At 38.4% G+C, this 20583-nt stretch overlaps 1 protein-coding gene across 2 annotated transcripts in view; it reads left to right on the top strand.

Annotated features, from left to right (window-relative positions):
• Window positions 1-10395, top strand: part of zfpl1 (zinc finger protein-like 1) — an 18011-nt gene extending 7616 nt beyond the window's left edge. For both annotated transcript variants that reach the window (XM_016526564.1, XM_016526563.1), the window contains exons 6-8: window positions 7861-8022; window positions 8524-8647; window positions 9493-10395. In XM_016526564.1, the coding sequence (XP_016382050.1) occupies window positions 7861-8022; window positions 8524-8647; window positions 9493-9679 (473 nt within the window). In that variant the 3' untranslated portion in view covers window positions 9680-10395. The remainder of the gene's footprint in view (window positions 1-7860; window positions 8023-8523; window positions 8648-9492) is intronic.
• Window positions 10396-20583: the final 10188 nt, after the last annotated feature.

Here is a 20583-nt window from a genome sequence, read left to right as displayed (position 1 = left end):
CTAAATTAGCCCGAGTCCAACCCGAGCCCGATCTGTAAAAACAAAAAATGGCCCGAGCCCGGCCCGAATGGACTCGGGCTTGCAGACCTCTATGCTACACACAGGTGACTCCGCTCGCACCAACCGGAGGGGGAGGGGTCGTGTGACTCGTTATGCTCTTTGCTGCACACAACTGAGGGAGTCCTGCACTTTCCGTCTTTGAAGACACGTAAAAAAACTGCGCATACCGCAGGAACGGTATAATGGGAAATTTTAGTGGTTTTGAAACCGTGACTTTTCCAAACCGCGGTATACCTTGAAACCGGTTATCGTCCCATGCCTAGCAGGGTCCGAGTGAAAGTTGTAGAAACCAGACTGTTAATTGTGGTTTTAAACTACTCTTTATGGTCAGAACATGACAAACACTTCATGTTTTTGAATTCTTTACACTTTTCCAGTCATTTTTCCTTAACAAAATAAATATCTTAATAGAAAAATTAATTTCTTAGTTACTGCATGTTCAAATGAGTGATATTGTTTCAAATCATGAAACAGGATTGTGTTGCCTGACTTTGATGATGCACAGTTTGCAGTGCAGGCTGCAATATCAATAATATAAAATTTGTTGTTTCTTAGAAATGCACATTTGACAGTGGCTTGAGTTGACAGTAGTAGTAGCTTGAGTTAGGATGCAAATTTAAATGTTTATTATCAAAAACAGTAACATCTGTAAAAATTGTTACAACCTCATTTTCATATGGTGAAATTTAATTATTCTGACTGTTTGAGGTTTTTCTTTTTTTTTTTTAACTTGAATTAACCATTTGTTTTCCATAGTAGCATATATTTAGATCATGATAAACAGTTAAAACCACACATATAGCACCTCAACCATGGTAAAAAAAAAAAGTAACTATAAGGTTTCTATAGTATTTGTATGAAAAACAGTAGTTTAAATACATTTAGTATATATCAACCCTCTACGCACACCTTGGCAATATAATTGCCATTAAAACAGAAATGCCTTAAAATGTTGGTATACTCACATTATTGTTGGTGAAATAGCCAGTCAAAACAAACACACACACACACACACACACACACGTTTACTTAGCTATCTAAATGGGGACATTGCATAGACTTCTATTGTTTTTATATACTGATAGTTATACACTTTTTAACCTAAACCCAGCCCTACCCCTCACAGAAAACTTTCTGCATTTTTACAATTTCAAAAGTAAAAAATAAAAACTTTGTTTACTTTATTTTTATAACAGTGTTACAAATGAGGACATCCACAAATTGAGGTTTTTGTCGATTTTGTCAGGCTTTGCTCACTTTTGGGTACAAATTTGTCCCCAAAATATGGTTAAGTAGGTACACACACACCAGGCACGGCGCCAGAATTTTTTCTCTAACGGTGCTAAGGGGGGGCTAGACCAATATGTGGGGGTGTTAAGAAAATAAATGATATTGATGACGTCACAGAGTTATTTCATAAAGAAATGGGGCTAAACCGGGGCTATTAAAAATTCTGACGGGGCTATAGCCCCCCCTAGCCCCGGTGTAGCGCCGTCACTGTAATCAGACTGAACAATGTAAAATCAACTAATTATTATTGTAGCTTGCAGTTGGTGGGTTTGCTGGGAAAGGATGAAAAGAGATCGTCCTTAGGTTTGTGTCCAGAGCTTCTTCAGCCTCTGAAGAACTTAGAAAACACTGAGAAATCATCCTGCATGTCAGTAGAGGGGTTCAACCCACCTGAAAGATGCAGAAAATATATTTCTGAATGATTATTCAGGAAAAGCTAGAGCAAAGCACTGCAGAAGCTTGAGGAATATTTGGGAAAATATACAGTGATATTTTAAAATGTAAAATCTAAATGAGGATGTTTTTTTAAATGCTCTAAAATGTCTATTTTAAATATTCTCTTTGTCTTTTACCTTTAGGACCATACATTACATAGGACAGGACACTGTTAAAAAGTTGTCTAGAAACCACTAACCTGGCATGAGAGGACCAGACTGATCTTGCGGCGCATCTCGGCCACTTGGACCAGAGATGGTCACTGTAGTCTCTTCATTACCTTCACCATCTCTGACTGTTCGCCTTTCTTCTACAGTCTACACACACATACATTCAATCTGTATTATTGTAATTAAAATCAGGTATTTACCAGGCTTGTTAGACAACATCTGAATGCAAGATGTGTGGTATATTGAGCCTTGCTCTACAATATTACTATATTTCAGATCGCTTGACGGAGAGTGAAACTCTCAAGCGCTCAGTCAGCGTGTTTATCGAGTGAAAATCTGTGTTGAACGCCTCTCACACACATACTGGCGTGTAAAATCTAAGAATTTATTAGCCAATGGCTAATGTTAGACATTATTTAGTCGCCCAGAGTAAGATTTAGTCGCATATGCCAGTGATTTACTCGCAATGTAGAGGGTTGTATATACACAAACGTTATAGCTTAATCAAAAAATAAAACCGTAATTATATTCTATTACTCCTTTAATACATGTCTACATTATCCCACATTTCTGCCACAATACCATGGTGATTTGTAGATTGAAAAGCCTTCTGACTGTATCATTGCGCACAGTGTTTCTGCTGTTTGTCAGTGCTGTTTCATTTGGCTTTAAACTAGTTTAAATCACAGAAGCATTTGTGTTCTTGCTGAATTCAAGCGCATCACACTGGATCTCACAGCGCTGTTTAGTGGTCACATGACCAAGACTTACCAGCAAGTAAAGGCTCTAGTAAGCTCATGCTGCGCTGCCATTTGAACTTTGAGCCGAGCGGACAAATGGTCCGTGTGGCGCGGTTCAAATAAGTCGCGCTGTTTCATTACACGTTTGGCAAAGATGGCCTCAAATACATCAAAACGTATTTTGTTACAAATTACAAATTCTTGCTCATCAAATGTATTTAATTTAAATACAACATGTTGGTGTGAGAAATACAGAGTTCTGGCATGAAACTCTAGATGGCACAGTCCGATAGGTCTAACTCAATCTGACCTAATGACATCATCACATGGCACAGCTGATTGGTTCTCTCCTGTATCGGTAGCCAATGAGCTCGCTGCTCAACATTCAAATATATGACTAGTGCTTGCCGTAGCAGTTGCAGCTTGCTTCTGAAACACTCCACCTTCCCCAGCTCCACCTGTATAGATCTGCTACGAGGTGATTCTTGTATGCTATATGGGGGTTATTTCATGTATGTTATATTTGCAGCAGCAATATCTCTTAAATGCTCACAGCAGCATGTTGTGGATGTATTGGCAGTAGCAATTCTCAGTACTTGCTCTGCCGCAGCAGAAGACCAAATACGTTAACATTGTCATGTACATTACTATGCCAATCCCTCCGAAAGTTGTCATATCAGAAATATATTTCATTGTAATACAAGTAATTTGTAATTTAAAAATACAAAAATACAAACAATATTTACAAGCAATCATTTGTAATGCAAGAGACAGTGCCATTACATTTAGTAATACTGGAGTAAGGTATACACATAAGAGAAAGAGAAGTACTTCCCCCTCCTTGAACATTCTTTAACCCTAACACTAGACAATATATCCAAATATATTGATGCATATTTCTTCTAATTTCTTATGTTCACTTAAGACACAGCCGAATGTGTTTACTTGAATACCATGTCTATGCTTTATTTATTCATTTTTCTTTATTGCTCCTTTATTGTTTCATCAGCATGACAAAAATTAAGCAGTACTGCAAAACTGTATTGTCATACTGCCTAGTCTTACTCAAGTGGATGGCTCAAGCTATTTCACTGTCAACAGTAGAGATTAACTCCTATAAATGCTGATATTTAGCTGTTAAAGGGCTCTATGTAGAATTCAGAAACCCTTGTTATTAGTGTCACCGGTGGCTGTTAAGTGAGCTGTGGCCAGCAACTTATTGCTCATGCTTTTGCATACACTCCATAGTAATGCAAGCGAGTGATGGCCAATGTTATTCACCGACATCATGTGGACAGATGAGGTTCATTAACATTGCAATGTTATGATTGTTTCCCTTGGATTGAGTCCTTCACATAAAAATTAGTCTACAGGTTTCATCTAATTTTTTAAGTTTCATTACATGCTATTCACACACTGACAATAAAAAGCGATTAATACTTTTTCAAAAATTAAAAAAATTTTTTTTTTCATAAAGCCCCTATAAAAATTTCATTTTGTCCATACAAACAAGTAGTTAACTTCAGCTAGCAAGCTAACGTCACTTCTTAGCTAGCAAGCAAAGTTCTAGAGCTGCACAGCTTTATTTTCTGTCCTGTAATAACATAAAGTAAGCAATATCTGATAATATATATTTTAGTACATACTTAGCCAGTTTGCACTGAGCACCAAAACAGCTTCTTTCATTGTTTTTTTTCTTTCTCCAGTTGGAAGGAGCCATGGACCAATTAAAGGGTTAGTTTACCCAAAAATGGAAATTCTGTCATTAATTACTCACCCTCATGTCGTTTCACACCCGTAAGACCTTCTGAACAAAAATGAAGATTTTTTTTGATGAAATCTGAGAGCTCCACATGAAGCAAAGCAACTTACATGTTCAAAACCCAGAATGGTAGGAAAGACATTGTTACTCCATGTGACTCCAGTGGTTTAACCTCAATTTTATAAACTGATGCAAGTGCTATGTTTGCGCACGCACACACACACACACACACACACACACAACATAATTTACAGCTTTATTTATGAAAAAAATTGATCTGCATTGTGTGTTCATGAGAACATAATGCATTTGTGTTGTGTTAACGGTAGAAGACTCACTCATCAACTAGAGACGCATGTGTTTGGATAATGTTTTCATAAAGTGGTAAATTATGGTTTTTGCGCAAACAAAGCACACACGTTGCTTCATGAAATTGAGGTTAAACTACTGGAGTCGCATGGAATACTTTAATGATGTCTTTACTACCGTTCTGGAACTTAAATGTGTAAGTTGCATGGCTGACTGTAGAGGGACAGAAAGCACTCGGATTTCATCAAAAATATCTCCATTTGTGTTCCGAAGATGAACGGAGGTCTTACGAAAGTGGAACGACACAAGGGTGAGTAATTAACAACAGAATTTTAATTTTTGGGTGAACTAACCCTTTAAGACTCTGCCTATGGATCCAACAGGATGTCATGATTCTCTTGCATCTAGCCAAAAACTGTGATAGGCTATAGTTGGCAGTACTATTAACACAGGTGAAGAAAGATATTGTATTATCTGAGAATAAAATGACCTACTTGATTAAGGGTTTTAAGTATTTCAAATACAAAATAATGTTTCTAAAAGTATTTAATTACAATAGATTTTTGTTTTGTCCAGCAAAATGCAAATTACAAGATACTCAAAAGTAATTAAATGCATATTTTAAATACATTTAATTAAAATACTGCCCATCTCTGGCGTTTGGCGCATAAACATTATATCGATTCGAACATTTACCGAAGTCTTGTTATCGTTTTATCAGGTAAAATTATATTGCTATAATTATCGTTTTCGATTTATCGCCCAGCCCTAATTTCTAAAGAGTTAACCCTCAAACTTTTATCATCTGTCCACAACAATGTAGGAAATTATGCTAATGTTAAAAGCTTAATTGGTGCATTGTACATTACAATTATTTATATCAGCTGCCAGTAGTAACTGTAGCAGAAATAATATTAACATCACTAATCTGTTCATCTGGCGAGCATTCAGTGTACTTTCATATCAACTCTAAGAAATGATATTTTCATGGCCATAGAAAATAACTTTCTTACAGTACTAATGTATTAGAGCAGTGGTTTTCAACCTGTGGGCCGCCAATTACTATTAAAAGAAATAATTATATTGTTAATATATGTAAAAATTTCTAAGTCATAACATATCTTAATTTCATATATATAATTAAATAAAAAAATAAATATTAAACTGTTACTTTGCTTCCACTATTCGAGCTCGCTGATTGGTTTAAGAATAAACCGCCAATTCTAAAATATTTTTGCTGCATATGCTACAGAACAACAGATTCAAACATGGATAAATGGCTGTCAACAGGGTCGCTGAAAAGAACAAATGCAGATGTTTCTCCATCTACAAGTAAGCCTGACACTGAAAAGACTCTAAATAAATCTAAAAGAAAATACAGTAGTGACTATCTAGCGCGAGGCTTCACATGTGTGGGAGCGGAGAACAAGCAGCTACCGCTCTGCGTTGTTTGCTCAGAAGTCTTATCAAATGAAGCTTTGAAACCGAGCAAACTACGACGGCACTTGGAGACTAAACACAGTGAATATGTGTCCAAGCCTATTGAGTTTTTTGAGAACAAACTGAAAAAAACTATTGAAACTGCATTCTCTGGCAATGACAACATTAAAGCAGTGGAGGCATCTTATCATGTAGCAGGTGACAGACTGCAACGGTTTGTGTTAAAAATCTTCGTTTGTGTTCTGCCGAAGAAACTATTGGCGCTTTTCCACTGCATGGTACGGCACGGTCCTCGGTACGGTTCACTTTTGGGGGTTTTTCCACTGTTGCGTCGGGCGGTTCTTTGCCTCCACGTCGTGCATTTAAAATCCTTTAACGCTCAGCTAGCCGCTGATTATCCATTACATAATATACACTCTCATTTTGATCATGAATATACAAACTTGTAGATACCAAACATGGTGAGGGTCATATTAACTAAGGATTCTATCATAAGCATGCATAAAACAGTATGCAATACAAAAGACAATATACAAGAACAGTAATAATATACACAATGTAGCTATGGCGTAGGTTCGACGCAGAAGTATAAATTGGGCTTTAGTTGCAATTCGGGGGAAGGGTCCATAGACCCTCATAGTTGGCTTGTTGGTTGGGTGAGGGGTGTTAGGGATTATTTGTTGAATATAACAAATAATTGTGTGTCTGATTGGTCCAAACACTACAAAGATTTTGTTTGCTGTATTCACTGTGAACAAACACTGAAAACACTGTATCATGAGCTGCATAACAGACTACATACTTAAAGGGATAGTTCACCCAAAAATGAAAATTGTATGTTTATCTGAACCCCTTAGGTATCGAAATTTGGTACCGAACGACAAGACGTTTTTCGATGCTCGATAGTATCGAGGTAATTCGGTCGGTGCCTAAAAAGTATCGAACTCGATACCCAGCCCTACTGTTGAGGAAGTACAGACATTCCTCTCGTTGATAGCAGAGGAGCGGATCCAGATAGAGCTTGATGGGGCGATGTGGAATGAAAAAGTTTTTCAGGAGTCGCGGGCAGTAGAGGTGGCGTTTTTATTTTTGGGTGAACTATCCCTTTAATATTGAGTCGCCACTGTCAAAGAAGTCTATTAATTACAATGGGCACTAGACAGAACAATAAAAAAAAAAAAAAGTTCTATTAAAGTATTAAAACACACAAAATCATACTATAACATTGCAACAGAGCCATCCAATAATAATATACAGTGGGTACGGAAAGTAGGACGATGTGATATTTCAGTTTTTCTTTTTAATAAATCTGCAAAAATGTCAACAATTCTGTGTTTTTCTGTCAATATGGGGTGCTGTGTGTACATTAATGAGGAAAAAAAATTAACTTAAATGATTTTAGCAAATGGCTGCAATATAACAAAGAGTGAAAAATTTAAGGGGGTCTGAATACTTTCCGTACCCACTGTACATAATGACTGTGTGCGTTTTAAATTAATGCATTGAAAAGAGTGAAAACCTTTTTTAGTAATTAATACACTGTAAATTAAAAATCGTAGACTACCATGTTTATAACAGGGTCATTCAAAAAAGTAATACAGTTAGTTTTGTCCAAACTTTTTAAACTGATTTGATGTACTCATCTGTGCTCCAGCCCCTACAGTGGATATAACTTTGTCAAACCCCACACCCACCAGTCTACCACTTGATCAGGATGTGGAACACATGCACAAAAATGGAGAAATGAGTGCCCAGAATCACTCTGCCATCAGTATGAGCACCACCTCTACCACCGATACAATCACCATTAACACAGGTATCCACCAGCACTGGCATATTGTTTTGTGAATATTTAAGCATTTAAAAAATTTTTTTTTTTAAATGTCACAATATGTACGGAAATAAAATAATTAATTTTTAGTTAGTGATTTAACTTTGTTGTGAAGGCTACTGCCACCATTGTGCTCAGACTAGAACACTAATTTACTGTTTACTGCGTTCTGTGAATGTAAATAATGCATCTTTGTAAAAAATGCATACTGTATGTAAAACAATTCAGTAGTATTTTTGTCATACTGTCAAATTCCTGCATTCAATGTTTAATTGACTGAATGGTGACCAGTGATTTGTTCATTCAGTATGCTGGATCAAAACTTATTTTTCACATTTATAATAGATTTTTGTGTGTTTAAAAATTATTAAACTGTTTAATTAGGGTTGGAGCTAAACTCTGCAGGACACTGGCTCTCCAGGACCAAGTTTGGAGAACCCTGCTCTAATATATTCTTTGTTAATTTCTTCCAATGTGTCTTCTCAGCTGTATCCCCAAGAAAGGTATACGACACGCGGGATTCAGGACACAGTGCAGTGATGCAGATTGACTTTGATGATGATAAATACCGCAGACGGCCTGCCCTTAGCTGGTTTGCACAGGTTCTAAAGTGAGTGTCCTTAGTCTGTGGCTCAAATTAATTTATCACAAAAAAAAAATATGGCCTAATCCTTCTTGTCATATGCTGTAATATATTTTCATTGGCAGTTTTGCCAGCATTGATTTTACACAACTAGTATGTTTAAATCCAGTATAATTTTATTAATTGCTACTATTTCACTAATTTAATTTATTTACTTAGTTATATTTATTAAAGGGGTCATATGATGTGATTTACATTTTTCCTTTCTATTTGGGCGTTCTCAAGCCCGCCGGCCTCCGCTCACTCTAGCCCGCCGGCCTCCGCTCTGCTCCGTTTTGAGCAGTGTAGAGTAGCGCTTGTTGTTTGTCATTTCTCCGATCACAAATGCAGACATGGTTTTATGTTTAAAAAGACAGTATAAGTCATTATAATCCGTAATTATGTCCCCACTGGATGCAACAAATGCCTCATTTATAATGGGTTTTAATGTTTTTGTCTCGTCGCTCCGGCCGGGACACGACATCACAGTATGGTAAGGGGTGTAACATTTCCGTCACATGCTTGAGGTATTCAGCCAATCACAACACACTGGATAGCTGGCCAATCACAGCACACCTCGCTTTTCAGACCGATGAGCTTTGTAAGAATCGACGCGTTTCAGAAAGGCGGGGCATAGAGGAGAAACAATAATGTACAGTGTGTGGAAAATAATGTGTTTTTTGAACCTTAAACCGCATAAACACATTTCATTACACCAAATACAAAAAAATTATGTTCTCTTTAGCAACATCATATGACCCCTTTAAGGGAAAAATGTTTTGTCTTCCCATTACATTTGCTAATATATTTGTATGATTTATTCCTTTTTTTAGGAATCGTACTGGCACTAAGAAAAAGGCCCTCACACTGAAACAGCGAATCTTCATGTTGCTGTTGGTTGGAGTGATTGGTTTCTTTACCCTCATTATAATCATGGCCAAACTGGGTCGAGCCTCAGCTGAGACAGATCCGAACCTGGATCCCATGCTGAATCCCCACATCAGGGTAGGCAACATGTGATGGATCCACTTCCTGCTAAAACTCTATGTGGATTCAGCCTGCAGTTTGACTTTACTTATAAAACATGATTTGAAAATGCTGGAGAAAGAATGTTCCTCAGGATTCTTGGACTAGTGTGAAAATACAACTGTTTGGACTGTGGTAGGAAAGTGTGACTTGGTGGTCAGCCATAAAGAAGATGGAGATGGTCAAGTTGTTGTCGCACAACAAATCTCAGATTTCTCTTGAGTGAGATTATATAGGCTCTATAAGTGTGCAACTGTGTATTATTCAGCTCTATAATTATCCATTGCATACCCTTCTTAAAATTGGGATAAAAGATTTTGCCAATATTTTGAAATCTTAAATTTTTTTTATAATATGCACAGAACTCATTAAGACTACATGTGGAATTGGTGGGGTTATTGCTTCTCTGAGGTGTCAAAATTTTGGTTACATTTATTAATTGCTGATCAGTTAGCAACCCCTGTATGTGAGAAGGATTTTGCATATACACATATATACTTTGCTGTATCTACTAAAATGCTTTAGTAGATACAACCTTAAAATAGGCAGGTGCAAACTGTACTCGGTAAATTAAATGTTTGGGTCATATTTCATCAAAAAAATATTTGTATTACAAAAATGAAGCCTATTTTAGGGCTATTACAGTTTTTACATCGTGACATTATTGTTGTGCCAATTATAGTCTCTCCCTACATGTCCATTACTGTTAAGCAAAAAAAATAAATAAAAATAATAATAATAATTAAAATGTTCTTGTCTGGACTTATTGAACTTTTTTTTTTTTATTAATCAGCACAAATTAAATGCAGTACAACAAATACCATAATATATACTTGCAATTGTACTTTATAAAGGTATTTTATGATTTAAATAATATAAAATTTTATGTTTGCATTAGTGAGATTTTTTTCCACTAAGAATTTGAAAATATTTTTTCTTATGCAAAATATAATTCTTTATTTCTTTAGAGAAATAAATTTCTATTGATGTGAAATATGACCTGAACATGTTCTTGGCAAACTCACACAAACAGCCTTTAATACAGAAGAATTTAAAACGTACAGTACATACAGGTGCATCTCAATACTAATTTGTTGAGATAGTGAATTGGTGGGTTTTTGTTAAATGTGAGCCAAAATCATCACAATTATAAGAACCAAAGACTTAAACTACTTCAGTCTGTGTGCATTGAATTTATTTAATACACGAGTTTCACAATTTGAGTTGAATTACTGAAATGAACTTTTCCACGACATTCTAATTTATTGAGATGCACCTGTACTCGCAGAACTCACCCCTGCAACCCAAAGATCAAATGTATCTGGAGATAAACATTGATATGGCATTCTTAAGTATCCTAAGTTGCATTTCTTAACTTATCCTTCCACTCTTACCACATTTAAAAAAAGCGATCATCTGGGTTTGCCCTACAGAGATTGCTTACTGGAGTACATACCATAATATTCACATCATCTCTGGTAAACATGTAGTTTACTACATTTGCATGTGACATTTGCTCCTCTGTTGTCAGTGGTTTCCCAATTTTGTCAATGTACACAGTGATAGTAATATTGGGTCAATCCATATCAAGTGGTCCAGTGGAGGTTGCTTGACCTTTTTTATTTGTTCAGATTTTTGAGTGATTACCTCTATGTATTGGTATAGGGTTATTATTATTATTATTATTATCTCTGGTGGGGTATATTCTGCTGGTTACAGAGGTAGAGCTTGTAGAGTTCTGGTGAAGCCTACTTTATTAATGTGTTTTGAGAAATGAAGGGAAGTAATGTGAATATGTAATCTAATTACAAATAATTAAAATAGATGATACAGTCTAGTTTAATTATTTGTTTCAGGAGTTTAGGACACCGAATATGACACATGCTTATTCGATAACTGTTTTATTTCCTTTTATCTTTATGCTTTGTTTTTTAAGATTAACTTTTTTTTTTTACCTTGGCATTGTTAGATGCCAGTGTTTCCTGTCATGACTACTCAAAGATTTGATTTCAAAAACAGTATAATAGCTATTAAACTATTTCTTGTTATAATTTTAAATCTGTATTTAACCACAGAATGATCTCAAAGTAAGTTCTGTGTTTTAAAATTACATTTTTATCATCTTAATTCCAGTGATGAAAGATTTTGAAAGGCAAACGCAAAAATTAAAGGTGCACAACATTAAAGTCATAAAGTTTTTTTATTATCACACCATGTGTGATAGTGCGTGAGTACTGCACCTCTCACAGACAGACAGCATGCAATCGCAAATTCAGATCTCTTTTCATTAATTTCATGATGCCGCTTCAACGGTCAAATTTGTTAAATTATGTTAAAATGCCTGCCTTGGCTTTTGACTTGTGTGAACGGAAACCGCTAAGAAAGAAAACGCATCAATAAATTGGATCTGTGCAGCTTTTAAAGTGACAGCAGGCTAACATTTGTCTATATCTATAATGTTATCAAACAATAAAAGAAAAAGAGAAAATCACTCACTGATCTTGACTGAATTTAACAGCTTTAATAAGGATCAATGTATGAATGTTTAATTCATACAGTGAAGACTGCAGTGCTTTTCTTTTACATTTTGATTACTTTATTCAATTTCTGGTATATCTCTTACTTGAATGCTACTGTTAAATAAACCACACATTGGTCAAGTGAGATTTTTGTTTGTTTGTTTGTTTTAGTCTTTCACACATAAAGTGTAGACAGTCTTCCACTGCTTGCTCTGTCTGTATTATTCTCAAACATTTCATGCTTATCCTTTTTTTAGATAATCAAAATTTTGTCCTAAAACAGAAAACAGCTGTCAAGTAACATTACAAAAAAAGAGAAATGTTACAAATTATAGCAACATAAGATATCTCAAACAACATGAAGCATATAAAATAAGAAACTATAGTCATTGTCTGTGTCCAAATGCTAAATTAATAATTGTTAATGAACTCATACTATCCCAAGTCTACTTGTAAAGAAAAATCTAAATGTTACAATCTCTGAACTCTGACAGGTGAAAATGCACTTTATTTGCCAAGAAAGAGCAAGTGCCTAGAGTCTTTGCATTACTTTATACAGACAAACTGCACACACATTGCATTTCTAAACACTATATTCAAGGGATGTAACATTTTACTTGTCTATGCTTAGAATCCCCAGATCACTCAACCTGTCTTCTGCCATGCTACATCTGAGATGAGTTTTGATAAGCTTCAGGCAGGTGAAGCTGCCCTCACATGCAGCAGTACTGACTGGAATTGCAACTGCAATTTTACACAGCCTAAATAATTCCTGGAAAACATCCTTGTACGGCTCAACAAAAACAACAATGGCTAATATACTGGATGGTTTCTGTATACCCTGTTTAACTTTCGATCCAAAATTCTCTTTACTTGGTATAGCTCATGTACAAGGTCTTCAAGATCAGATCCATACATCCTAGCATATGGAAACAAAACATCCTTTTCACAGAATGTTTCACTAGAAGGATTCAGAGCTTGGATACCCCTTATTATGTCACAATTTTGGTCTGAAAATCAAATCCTCAGCTCATTTAGCATCATGTCCAAAACCTGGTAAAATATCCCTGCTCTGAAAAACTCTTGCTGTTCAGAGCTGCTTGACTTCCTACTGTTGACATGACACAGGTTGCTTCTAGCTTAGCTTAGCTTCCTCTTTCGTTTTGGGAATGGTTTCTGTACAGATATCACACTGCTCAGCAATACTCAAAACTGTTGTCCAAACATCATCAAATACCTTCTCATTTTTATAATTTTCAAATGTGCAAATGAGTGCCTCCACTAGGTCTACTGCTTTTGCTAATTCAAGACATCATGACTGGAGCATGAAAAAAAAAGGAATTTTGCATCTCCAATACGTTTTTTTAAATGTTGCTAGAAATGCAGTAAACAGAAGGCCTTGGGCATCTACTGACTGTCCCCCAGTTTGTTCCCCAGCTATTTCTTCTAGGACTCGTTACTACTGCTGGCAACCTGTCCATTAAATTGCGACAGGCCAAATACCTGCATGACCACCGCGTGTCACTCAACCGTTGAGGTTCTCTGGGAGCACCCGGAATACATTTCAACTTGAATTTGCAGCCACATCAGCACCATTGATCCTGACATGAATACATACACAGTTTTTGTAACAAGGAAAAGAAGCAGTTAGCGTATGGGATGGCTTTTACTGTCAACAAGCACAAGGCTGAGGCAGTGAGCATTACAGTGCACATAAAGGCTTGCTTTGCCAATTGCTTTACACGTGTCTGTACACCACAATGCTTGCCACTCATGACTGCAGCTCCATCATAAGACTGACCTACAAGATTTCTCTTGTATTCCAGACCATATCTTTCCAGAGTATCAGTAATCTTTTGTGTCAGTCCTTCAGCATCTAAGCGTTCAGCGTGTTCAAACTGTAAAAAAACTTTTCATTTATTGTACCATTGTAGTAGTACCTTACTACAAATTAAATCTGCTCTATTTTGCTAAGGTCTTTAGTTTCATCAGCTAGTATGCTGAACACCTCACTTTTCTTGACCTCTTTTATTATTGAGGTGTGCACCATCTCTGCTAAGCAAGACAGGATCTCATTCTGGATATCAGCACGTGTATATTTTGCATTGCCAACTGCATTCATTTTTTTTCATAATGCTAGGATTATGTTTTGCAATCAGCTCCAATATACCTAAAAAGGTCCCTTTCCTGACTGATTCCATTGTTTCATTGTGCCCTCTTTGGCCAATATTTTGTGTTGCAGTGTAAAACAAGACCTCAGCTAATATAATCCTGGTTTTAGTTTTAATATAATCCTGGTTCTCTTTAACTGTTTTATTGTAGTCTTTGTTTAAATTTACAATTAGAGATTCCTGCTTTTTTCAGACATCTCAAATTCTTTCCATGCCATCATTGCATCCTTGTGATGCTCAATTCTACTGTGTGCAGCGAATCCTCCATCTTTGAATGTTACCTTTTTCCAGTTTTTAAATCCTAAATTTGAAGTGAAGTTTGATTCTGTGTGGCTGGGGAGGCTAAAATGTCTACAAGCATAAAAGAAGGCTGAGTCTGCACTTATGGAGTATTCTAACCAGGGGTGACTTGTGTACCATTCACTTTTAAAGCTCCTTCTTCTGTATCCCTGAAGAGTCCTTGGAAACACCTTCAATTTTGGCTGTACAGGAGCTTCACCTCTGGACTTCCATAAAACAACAACATAATTCAATACAATCCTTATTCTATTTGTATATTTAGATGCTAATAATACAAGTTATTAGAAAATTATTTTTTATATTTGCAGATACAATTTTATGTAACCTATAAGACATACCTGGTGGGCAATGACTGACTATATGAGTGTTTTTGCTCATCTCTGATTCATGTCTGATCTGAGTTGTCTCTATTGGCACATACTCCATCTCTGACATTCCCCCTGCTTCTTTCCTTTCTGTATCATTAAATTCCCCTGGCTCTTTTTCATGTTCATTTGTGCTGTTACTAGTCCTCTTTATAAAAAAGAATGTATTTTCCTCTTCCTCTGCTTTCCTTTTCATATTCTATATAGTTCAGTCAATCACACTTGTATTATCATTATTCAATTAAACAGCTAAGTTACAGTTTTGCACAAAACAGCGACAGACCCATAATGTAAGATTGTGTAATGTGTTTTTTTAAACTTTGTATTTTTTTAAATGTATTTTTTTAAACTTTTGCAAGCTACAATTTGCAGTAGCCTAACTTTACAAACTTTTTCAGGTTTGCAGTTTGAACTAAAGCTTAAACTTGGAAGGCTTTAAAGGCCATACAGTATATCAGAAAGACAGATTCACAGATGGATGGATGGACATAACGAGATAGATAGATAGATAGGGACCAAATCAGACCAAATTCATTCTTTTTGTCTGTTGAGATTAGAATTTTTGACAGTTGGACTTTTAACAGCTTTGGCTCATGAATGATATGGTATGGTTCTTTTCTCATGAAACATTGCAGTACCTCATTTTTAACAAATGTTCACGAAAAGGTAGTGACATCTAGGTAAATAACACAGATTTTACTGACCTGAATCTCTTGTGTTTCTCACTCGGCTTGCGCTGAACTTAAGTTATGTCCATAACTATGGATCTATGAGACCGAACGATGACCGTCACCACGTTCTTATCCTGAATGACGCCATTCCTCCGCCTATCCTCGAGACCTAATAACAACAATGTCAGGTGATTGACCTTAAGGGTTGGCTGTTATATAACATCTGAATGGACCAACCACTTCCTCCTGCCTGGAACGCCTCAGCTCGTTCCGAGTGACAAGAGATGGTGACGGTCATCATTTGGTCTCATAGATCCATACTTATGGACATAACTTATGATCTATTTCGACCTCACTCAGACCGTCACCATGGTCTTATCCTGGATGACTAATACCAACAGAGTCACGAGGGACCAGTATCATTTCCCTTCTCTGGTAACTTAACAGCAGATAAAACAGCAGACCCCAAAGAATTTGGATTTGTAACATTAATCCTATAAACCTACCTCTCCTGGTAGAGTGGGCGACTAGATCACCAGGAACAGGTAGATTTTGACTGGAATATGCTTGTGAAATTGTATCCACTATCCAGTGAGACAATTGTTGCTTAAACACAGGCTTGCCTGCACACTTCTTGTCAAAACATACAAATAGTTGTGTATGTGACTGTCGCAATGGACTGGTACACTCAATGTATGTATTCAGTGCTCTGATAGGACATAGAGAAGAGCTATCCAACCCAGTACCTGAACAAGGGGGGTCTGGGAGAAAAGCATCAAGCTCAATCACCTGATTTATCGTACCAGGCCTAAGGACCTTGGGTAGGAATGACGGATTTGGCCAAAGATAATCCCCTGCATTTTCTGCCTTCCGTCAGTCCTCACTGACTGATAAAGAGTGCAATTCACTAACCCTCTTGGCTGAACATATTGCCAGGAAGAAGACTGTCTTCAATGTCAGGAACTTTAGATTGGCTTGGTCCAAGGGTTCAAAAGGTGCTTTGACCAGTGAACGCAAAACAATAGTACGATCCCAAGCGGGTGACCTCATAATCTTCCCTGGGCACAAACGGTGTGCACCCTTCAGGAACTGAGACACCAAAGAGTGTTTACCAACACTTACACCATCCACTAAAGAATGGAAGTGTGAGATGGCTGCAATATAAACCTTTATAGTATTAACCGATTTCCCTGAATCCAACAACGACTGAAGGAACCGGAGAACAAAACTAGTGTGGCAATTGGTAACATCTAGCTGATGGCCTTGACACCATGCTGAGAATATCCGCCGCTTGCTAGAATAGTTACTCCAAGTAGAGGGTGCCTTAGAACTATTTATTGTTCTCAGTACAGCTTCATCTAAGTCCGTAGGGAGGGACTGAGCAGAGGCCATACCCACAATTGTAGAATCTCTGGCCTCGGGTGCCAAATTTGCTCCTCTGCCTGAGACAGGAGATCGGCTCTCCCCGGTAGCTGCAAAGGATGACCTTGAAACAAACGTACAAGTGTCGGGAACCAGTGTTTCTTCGGCCAACTTGGGGCCACAAGCAAAACTTTGTGACGACCCAGTACTACCCTCCTGAGCACCAAGGGAATCAAGGGTAGAGGAGGAAAAGCATACAACAACTCTTCCGGCCATTCTTGAAAACCTCCCTGGTTGTTCAGGGAATACCATTGATTGCAATGAGCTGTCTCTGCCGTTGCAAACAGATCGATCTTCTCCATACCGAACTGTCCCCATATAAGTCTTACCACTTCGGGATGGAGACGCCACTCTCCCGGAAGAGGTCCAGTTTGAGATAGCAGGTCTGCTGCTTTGTTCGCAACTCCCGGTATGTATACTGCCCTGAGAGACAGGAGTTGCAGAGATGACCACGAAAGTAGTTTATTTGTCACCTGGAGACATCCTGCTGATCTGGTGCCACCCTGATGATTGATGTGATATACTGCGGACATATTGTCCGTCCTTATCAAAACATGTTTGTTTTGCAATAACGGGAGAAAAGTCCTCAGAGAGAGGTAAACTGCCCTGAGCCTCCAGCACATTGAGGTGCTCTAAGGTCCAGGGAGGTTCCCAGAAACCTCTGACAGACCTGCCTTCCCAAACTGCTCCCCATCCCGTCAGAGAGGCATCAGTTGTTATCACAGACCGCCTCGCTGGGATTTTCCCTAAAGGAACCCCTTGTGATAATAAATTCTTGTTCTTCCAAGGGTGTAACATCTGGATACACCTCCGTGTAACCCGCATCCTCACATGTTTGTTTAATTTGGGATGTAATTTGATGCTGTTCACCCACCTTTGTAGTGGACTGGCTCTGAGAAGACCGAGGGGAATCACAATCGCTGCCGCTGCAATCAAACCCAGCAACTGCTGGAACTGAATTAGCTTCATCCCCCTGTTTAGATGAAAAGACTGAGCCAGACTGGACAATTTTATCACCCTCTGAGGAGATAAAGATGCCATCATTAGTTGGGAATCCAGTGAAATCCCCACAAACACTGTCTGTTGTCGAGGACTTAGATTGCTCTTGTCCCAGTTTACTTTGAGACCGAGAGCCTGGACATGTTGAATTACCATTTCCGTGTCCTTCATGACTTGACTGCGGGAAGGAGCACAGATTAACCAGTCATCCAGGTATGCTAGAATTTTTATTCCTGCACACTGAAGAGGATGAAGGGCTGCTGACACCATCCTGGTGAAGACCCTTGGAGACAATGAAAGGCCAAATGGTAGGACCCTGAACTGGTAAACCCGATCTTGAAAGGCAAAGCGAAGAAACGGGTAATGATCTTGACGGATGGGCACGTGGAAATATTCGTCCTTTAAGTCTATGGAAGTGAACCATTCTCCTGGTTCTATAGATTCTAGAATTTGTTGTTGTCAGCATTTTGAAAGGCAACACCTTTATGAATCGGTTCAGTTGTCGTAAGTTCAGAATGAGCCGAAGTCCACCGTCCTTCTTTGGTACCAGGAAATATTTCGAATAGAATCCAGTGAGCTGTTCGCTGGTGCTTATCTGAACAATTGCCTTTTTCTGCAATAGAGTTGTAATCTCGATGGCTAAAATTTGTGCCTGGACTGGGTCTTTGACTATGGTCATATGAACCCCTGAAAAAGTAGGAGGACGCCGCCAGAACTGTATCCTGTATCCTTTCTTGACGATATCTAGGACCCATGGATCTGATGTGCACTTCTCCCAACTGTCCAGGCGTAGTTGGGAGCATGCCCTGGCAACTCCAAGACCAATTTTGCAGGGCCTCCCCGGGGTTTGGAACCCCTGGGAGTACGCTTCCTCAGGGATCCTCCCCTAGCTGGATTTTGAGACTGGTCAAATTGGGGAGCTTGATAAGATTGTCTGGTGCCCCTATCATGGGACTGATAACCCCTAGTTCGTCTTCTGTCATGCACTCAAGGTTCTGAACAAGGAAAGTGTGAGGGCTGAAAGGGCTGAGAACTTTTATGGCCATATCTAGTGGGTCCAACACGACCAAATGTTTGTTGGACTGATTCTCTTCTGCGTCTTGCTTGATCAGCTGTATCTAACAAGGACTGAGAGTCAGGGTGTAACACTCTACCAGGAATTACTGGCATATTAGTAAATTCCTTCCGAATAGTTTCTGGCAAGGATGTCTGAGCTAACCAAATCTGCCTTCGAGCTAAGATCGCTGAAGACCTAGATGCACCAATATCTCTGGTAAGCTGTGAATGTGTGATGAGTGCTGCGTCAACCAGATTCATAACATCACGATCTTCTGAACTGATCACTTTCCTCAAAGCAGCCAAGACTATCACCAGAGCGTTTCCCGATCGGGCTGCCCGAGTAGCTGCATTATATGCTTGGCACATTAGCCGATCTGTCTTCTGACATTCTTTACCAGGGCACCTAGGATTATCCGTGATCCAATCAGGTCCCAAAGTGGTTAAAGCTGCAATCTATCGCTCCACTGAGGGCATGTTACCCATACCACTCTCAGGGGAATAATTTATCTTGACAAATCGCCTACACCCTGCATTAAATTGGGGTGCCGCTTTTGGATTATTCCAGGCTTTTCTCAACATCTGAGAATAATCTTCAGCCACAGGAATAGACACAGGGGGCTGAGCACGAGAAATACTAGCCCACACCCCTTGTTGGGGAGCTGAAACTGTAGCTTCTTCATTAGTATCAAGACCCAAGATTTTTGTTGCACTTAAAATGCGAGAAAGAATGTCAGAGTGTGGGCTCCCCTCTTCTGAAGCGCCAGACCTGGATTCATCCTCGTCATCCTCTTCATCCTTCCCCTCCCTACCATAAAGGGAATCATTTGCATGCAGTGAAATGATATCCACTGAATCATCCTTTCCCTCCTGGTGTGATAAGTCATCACCTAAAGTGGCTGCAGACGGGCGGGTACAAGGTTGTGTGCTCACTGCAGTTGTACGTGTTCCAAATTTACCAGCTAAATCACGTAACGCTGCTAAAATCTGTAACTGAGTATCATCCTTGGGTTCCTGTACTACTGTGGCCCTCCCACGTTTATTCTGAGGCATGTCAGAACGTGAGGACCTAGTAGAATTGTCAGGGGTACGATCCCTCTTGCGCTTACAAGGATGTTCCTCTACTAAGGGGCTTTTAGAGGCACCCTTTCCTGTAATGTTAACCCTACTGCCGCTGCACAGGGTTTTTCAATATCGTCAAGTAAATGCTGCATACCCAAACAGGATGGGCATTCTCTATGTCCATCTCATGGGTGCATATCAGCCTGACAAAATCAACATTTTGAGTGACTCATGTCAACACAAACTCTGACGAATCACTGTTCATTAATTATCTTTCAAAGTCTGCGAACAGCACTCTTCGAATCACAGCATATTACTACCACTGAGGTTGAA

This window comes from Sinocyclocheilus rhinocerous, unplaced genomic scaffold (assembly GCF_001515625.1).
Source record: "Sinocyclocheilus rhinocerous isolate Xijiao unplaced genomic scaffold, SAMN03320098_v1.1 scaffold1925, whole genome shotgun sequence".
Taxonomy (NCBI): Eukaryota; Metazoa; Chordata; class Actinopteri; order Cypriniformes; family Cyprinidae; genus Sinocyclocheilus; species Sinocyclocheilus rhinocerous.
The sequence above is the reverse complement of the archived record's forward strand: the minus strand, read 5'-3'. Positions and strand labels throughout refer to the sequence as shown.